The sequence below is a fragment of the Protomyctophum parallelum genome, assembly GCF_964188405.1.
Source record: "Protomyctophum parallelum genome assembly, chromosome: 9".
NCBI classification, from domain to species: Eukaryota; Metazoa; Chordata; class Actinopteri; order Myctophiformes; family Myctophidae; genus Protomyctophum; species Protomyctophum parallelum.
The window spans coordinates 4226969-4232705 of NC_139706.1; the positions used below are offsets into that span (position 1 = coordinate 4226969).

General features: G+C 51.3%; 2 protein-coding genes across 2 annotated transcripts; both read right to left on the reverse strand.

Moving 5' to 3' along the window:
• Positions 1–111: 111 nt before the first annotated feature.
• Positions 112–1791, reverse strand: LOC310863960 (high affinity choline transporter 1-like; the record flags this gene model as incomplete). Its single annotated transcript, XM_083772494.1, has 1 exon — positions 112–1791. The coding sequence occupies one exon, from the start codon at positions 1789–1791 to the stop codon at positions 112–114; it is 1680 nt and encodes a 559-aa protein (XP_083628620.1).
• Positions 1792–4072: 2281 nt separating this feature from the next.
• Positions 4073–5737, reverse strand: LOC310863962 (high affinity choline transporter 1-like; the record flags this gene model as incomplete). The annotated part of the gene is made up of 1 exon (XM_083772496.1): positions 4073–5737. The coding sequence occupies one exon, from the start codon at positions 5735–5737 to the stop codon at positions 4073–4075; it is 1665 nt and encodes a 554-aa protein (XP_083628622.1).

Here is a 5737-nt window from a genome sequence, read left to right on the forward strand (position 1 = left end):
TGATCCCGGGACACTGCCAACTTGGCATACAAGTAGCACAGCTTATACCTGAGACATGGGGTAAGTACTGGTATCCGATGGTGGGTGTCTCTCCTGGGAAGGTGGTGTCAATTAAATGACCTGACTAGTTTCCGTGGCCTTCTTGGCCAGCTTCTTCTCTTTTATGGCTTTATTCTCCGCGTCCACCTTGGCCTGCTTCTGGACGATCTTGAACACGTCCCAGCTCTCCGAGTGAGGATCTTTAAAGACGATCGAGGCCAGCCAGGAAACGGACAGGATGCACATTATGGAGATGAGCACGATGGTGGTGCGGAAGGGGAAATACTGGATGTACTTGTCGTCCTCCTTGCGTAGGCCGGGGAAGTGGATGACGGGATTGAGACCGATGAGCGGTTCTCCACTTAGAATCCTGAGGACGAGGCCCGCGACTAATCCCACGAGGGAGCCGTAGCTATTAGACACGTTGAAAAAGAGGATGCACACCAGCTGGGGGAACATGATGGTGTAAGACATGTCCACGCCGAAGTGCCAGAAGATCATCACACTGTTGTCCAGGAAGGTGAGGCCGGTGCCGGCCAGGCCCGTGACTATCACCGAGATGCGGATCACCCACTGGATCTCGCGGTCCGACGCCTCTTTCCTGATGATGTTCCTGTAGATGTTGGAGGAGAATAGTGAAGCGGCAGACAGCAGGGCAGAGTCCATGGAGGACATGGCGGCGGCAGCTACAGCTCCGAGGCCAAAGCCCGAGATAATTTTGGGGGTGAGGTAATGCAGGGCAATGGGTAGGATGGCGCCTGCGTGCCCTTTCTCGTATGGGGTCTTTTGCATGTATGGATAATCTGTATGGGTACTATTCATGGATGGATCGTTCCATTTTGTGGATGCGGCCACGGCACCGACGAGCATGGGTGGGATACCCAAAACCAGACAGAAGCCTGCAGAGACGAAGCAGGTGTACTGGGCCCCTCTATAAGAGGAGGCCGACAGGATCCTCTGGTAGAAAGCCTGGTAGGCCAGACCGCCCAGGGCCAGGAGTAAGAATTCGTCAAGCCACTTGCCCGCATCTCTGGACTCCACCTTTCCAAGCCACGGTTCCTGGCCGGACATCCCAACTAAGGCTGTTTTTGCGATGGAAACAGTATGTTCGTTGCTCATCAGGAACGGCACGCACACCCACAAGCTGACGAAGATGAGGATGAGTTGGATAACATCCGTGTAGGCTACAGAGAAGAACCCCCCCATTAATGTGTAGGATATGGCCACGGCCGCCGAGAGGATGTTGGAGTACGCCATGTCTATTCCCAGGATCACGCTCATGGTTCCACCTATGCTGACCAGTGTGCGTGCCACCCACAGCACATCGGCGATCAGCGTGGGAAACAGCAGCAGTGTGCTCAGCACGTTGCCGTACTTCTTCTGGAACGGGTCCATCATTGTGATATACTTGTTTTCCCTCATGGGCTTGGCAAAGAACAAGCCACCCAGGAAGAAGGTGATGATGTAGGCCACAGGCACCAGGGCCCAGACGAGCCCGTGCGTTGGGCTGTACACGGTCTCGGCTATGCCAAGGATGAAGCCCCCTCCCACCCATGTGGCTGTGAGTGTGAAGATGCCAACCATCAGGTTGATGTTGCGTCCTGCCAGCAAGGTGATCGTCATGGGGTCTATCTTCTTTTTCTGTTCCGTCTCCATTTTGATGCGCCATTTGGATGCCCAGATGCCTGCAGCGAGAATAATAATGTAGAACAAGATAGCCAGCAACAAGGCAGGTAAATTATGAACGGCCATGGTTCTTCTGTTCGGTTCAGTTCAGTTCTGTTCTGTTCTCCTCTATTTTCTCCTCTTAATATAATGAACCTCAATTTGTATAGGGATTAAAAACAAAGTGCATAATAACACACTTTGTTGGAAATGCGTTGAAGACTGACAGCTGTATGTCTGTAACGTGTCTTTTAAAAGGGCCAAATTCATCGGACATGATGACGTCACAGCTCCAAAGCACCGAACCGACCAAGGTGCGCCGTATAGGGACCAAAGTGTTCTAAACGTACAGTATACTGGACTGGTAAATGGCAAATGGTGCATTTATATAGCTGCTTTACATGGATTGTGCATTACTTTCACACACCGATGGCGGAGGAAGCCATGCAAGGCACCAACCTGCACACCAGGAGCAATTAGGGGTTCAGAGTCTTTGCTCAAGGACACTTCGACACTAACTCTGGGGGAGCCCGGGATCGAACTGGGAACCTCCTGATTCCTGTCCGGCTGCTCTACCGGCCACTCTACCCCTAGAACCACTGCCGCCCATGCAGTCTAAGGCCCGCCCCATTTACAGCAGCCAAATATGGCCTGAATCTATAGCCTGAATCAGATCTGTTCCACATTCGGATTGGAATCTGTCTTGTAATAATAAGCCTTATAAGTCTAAATGCAGGTCACATACAAGTCACATGGAATCAGGTTTTGTCAAGTCACATTGTATGTGACTTGTTTGCATTCAGACTTATTTAAACAAATCAGATTCCAATCTGGATGTGGCACAGAATCAGATCTGATTCAGGCTAGATCTGGCTGCCAGTCTGAACAGTGAACAAAAAGATTGCACAATTTGTTTTGAGGGCCGCTAGCCCCTCCTACATCCAGCTTTTGGTTACCGTCCACAAACTTCGTCTTAAACAAACATTAAATTCCCATTGACAATGATTGGAGAATTTTACGGCATAATGTCTGAGCAAATAGGCATAGCAGAGCCGAAGAGTTTGATCAATCCTCAAGGGGGCCCCCCCCCCGCCCCGCCTCCCCGCACCCCATCCCCCCCCCCGCCGCAGCGCGGAAAAAATAAGTTGTTTTCGCTGGTACTTTTAAAGCGGCTTCTATAGGCCAATGTCCAAGCCAAGGTGAGGACTTTCAGGACTATATTATTATTATTATGAGAGAGAGAGAGAGAGAGAGAGAGGGAGATATAGAGAGATACGGAGGGAGAGAGAGAGAGAGAGAGATCATAGGCGGCGGGTGCGTTTTACCTTTGGGTAGGCTACAGAATTGCGTTGGGGGGGACTGTCGCGGCCGAGCGAAGTGAGGCCGCCGCCGCGGATTTATTTATTTATTTATTTCCCAAATGGTCTAAAAATGAGTTATTTAGCATACTTTTACCAATGAATTAGCCTATACACAGACAGCGACTGATCAGCCTATTTTGGACGATATGGGTCTTTTCTCGAGTCAGTGTGTAGTCTCACTAGTCTGTGGTTAGGTCTCTTTGGTGAATTCCTGATCAGTGTTATTGGGCGCGTTCGGAAATAGCGCACTGAGCCCACTGTGCAATGCAAACTAATAGGCGAGTGTGCTCCGGTGTGGTATTTCCGAACGCGCCCTTTATGTCACGCCTCAAGAACAACTACAAAAGAAACCCGATTAGCACTTTTTAACACCTCTTGGACGGCCGGTGTCTCTCAAGACAGACTGTTGCCTGAGGAACAACAGGGGAGGCGCTGTTTTCCCGAATATTTGACGATGGGATTCTCAGATTGCCGGCGGAGAGGTCCAAAATGTTCGGAATTCCCAGAAAATATGTAATGTAAATGTAAAATGTCCACGAAAATCTTCATGGGGGCCGAAAGGGGCCCTAGGATTCTTCATGGGGGCCATGGCCCCGTGGCCCCCACAGACTCTACGTCGCTGAGGCATAGTGTCTTGCAATTACTTGCAACCATTATTCCCAATGGCAGTTGCAAGGAGTTGCATTGGTGTGGTTTGTTTAGTTGCAAGGAGTTGCATTGGTGTGGCTTGTTTAGTTGCAAGGAGTTGCATTGGTGTGGTTTGTTTAGTTGCAAGGAGTTGCATAACACATTGCTGTGGTTTGTTTAGTTGCTGCAAGGAGTTGCGAGTAGTTGCAAGGACATCGCCACCGAGTGGCGCGATACGAGCTTGTAAGTCTGCTATTTTTGAAAAATCTAAAAAAACGACTGACATTTTTAGAATCTGATCTCAGGTCAGAATGGGTTCATCAGACCAGTGTGTGTCCAGTAGAAAACCTCGTATGAATCTGATCTCAGGTCAGAATGGGTTAAATGACCTGACTAGTTTCCGTGGCCTTCTTGGCCAGCTTCTTCTCCTTTATGGCTTTATTCTCCGCGTCCACCTTGGCCTGCTTCTGGACGATCTTGAACACGTCCCAGCTCTCCGAGTGAGGATCTTTGAAGACGATGGAGGCCAGCCAGGAAACGGACAGTATGCACATTATGGAGATGAGCACGATGGTGGTGCGGAAGGGGAAATACTGGATGTACTTGTCCGTGTCGTCATCCTTACGTAGGCCGGGGAAGTGTATGACGGGATCGAGACCGATGAGCGGTTCTCCGCTCAGGATCCTGAGGACGAGGCCCGCGACTAATCCCACGAGGGAGCCGTAGCTGTTGGACACGTTGAAAAAGAGGATGCACACCAGCTGGGGGAACATGATGGTGTAAGACATGTCCACGCCGAAATGCCAGAAGATCATCACACTGTTGTCCAGGAAGGTGAGGCCGGTGCCGGCCAGGCCCGTGACTATCACCGAGATGCGGATCACCCACTGGATCTCGCGGTCCGACGCCTCTTTCCTGATGATGTTCCTGTAGATGTTGGAGGAGAATAGTGAAGCGGCAGACAGCAGGGCAGAGTCCATGGAGGACATGGCGGCGGCAGCTACAGCTCCGAGGCCAAAGCCCGAGATAATTTTGGGGGTGAGGTAATGCAGGGCAATGGGTAGGATGGCGCCTGCGTGCCCATTGTCGTATGGGCTATTGCATGGGGTACCAATGCATGGATAATCTGTAATCTCGTACCACCTTGTGGATGCGGCCACGGCACCGACGAGCATGGGTGGGATACCCAAAACCAGACAGAAGCCTGCAGAGACAAAGCAGGTGTACTGGGCCCCTCTATAAGAGGAGGCCGACAGGATCCTCTGGTAGAAAGCCTGGTAGGCCAGACCGCCCAGGGCCAGGAGTAAGAATTCGTCAAGCCACTTGCCCGCATCTCTGGACTCCACCTTTCCAAGCCACGATCCCGGGGACAAGGCTGTTTCTACGATGGAATCAGTATTGGTGTTGCTCATCAGGAACGGCACGCACACCCACAAGCTGACGAAGATGAGGATGAGTTGGATAACATCCGTGTAGGCTACAGAGAAGAACCCCCCCATTAATGTGTAGGATATGGCCACGGCCGCCGAGAGGATGTTGGAGTACGCCATGTCTATTCCCAGGATCACGCTCATGGTTCCACCTATGCTGACCAGTGTGCGTGCCACCCACAGCACATCGGCGATCAGCGTGGGAAACAGCAGCAGGGTGCTCAGCACGTTGCCGTACTTCTTCTGGAACGGGTCCATCATTGTGATATACTTGTTTTCCCTCATGGGCTTGGCAAAGAACAAGCCACCCAGGAAGAAGGTGATGATGTAGGCCACAGGCACCAGGGCCCAGACGAGCCCTTGATTTGGGCTGTACACGGTCTCGGCTATGCCAAGGATGAAGCCCCCTCCCACCCATGTGGCTGTGAGTGTGAAGATGCCAACCATCAGGTTGATGTTGCGTCCTGCCAGCAAGGTGATCGTCATGGGGTCTATCTTCTTTTTCTGTTCCGTCTCCATTTTGATGCGCCATTTGGATGCCCAGATGCCTGCAGCGAGAATAATAATGTAGAACAAAATAGCCAGCAACAAGGCAGGTAAATTATGAACGGCCAT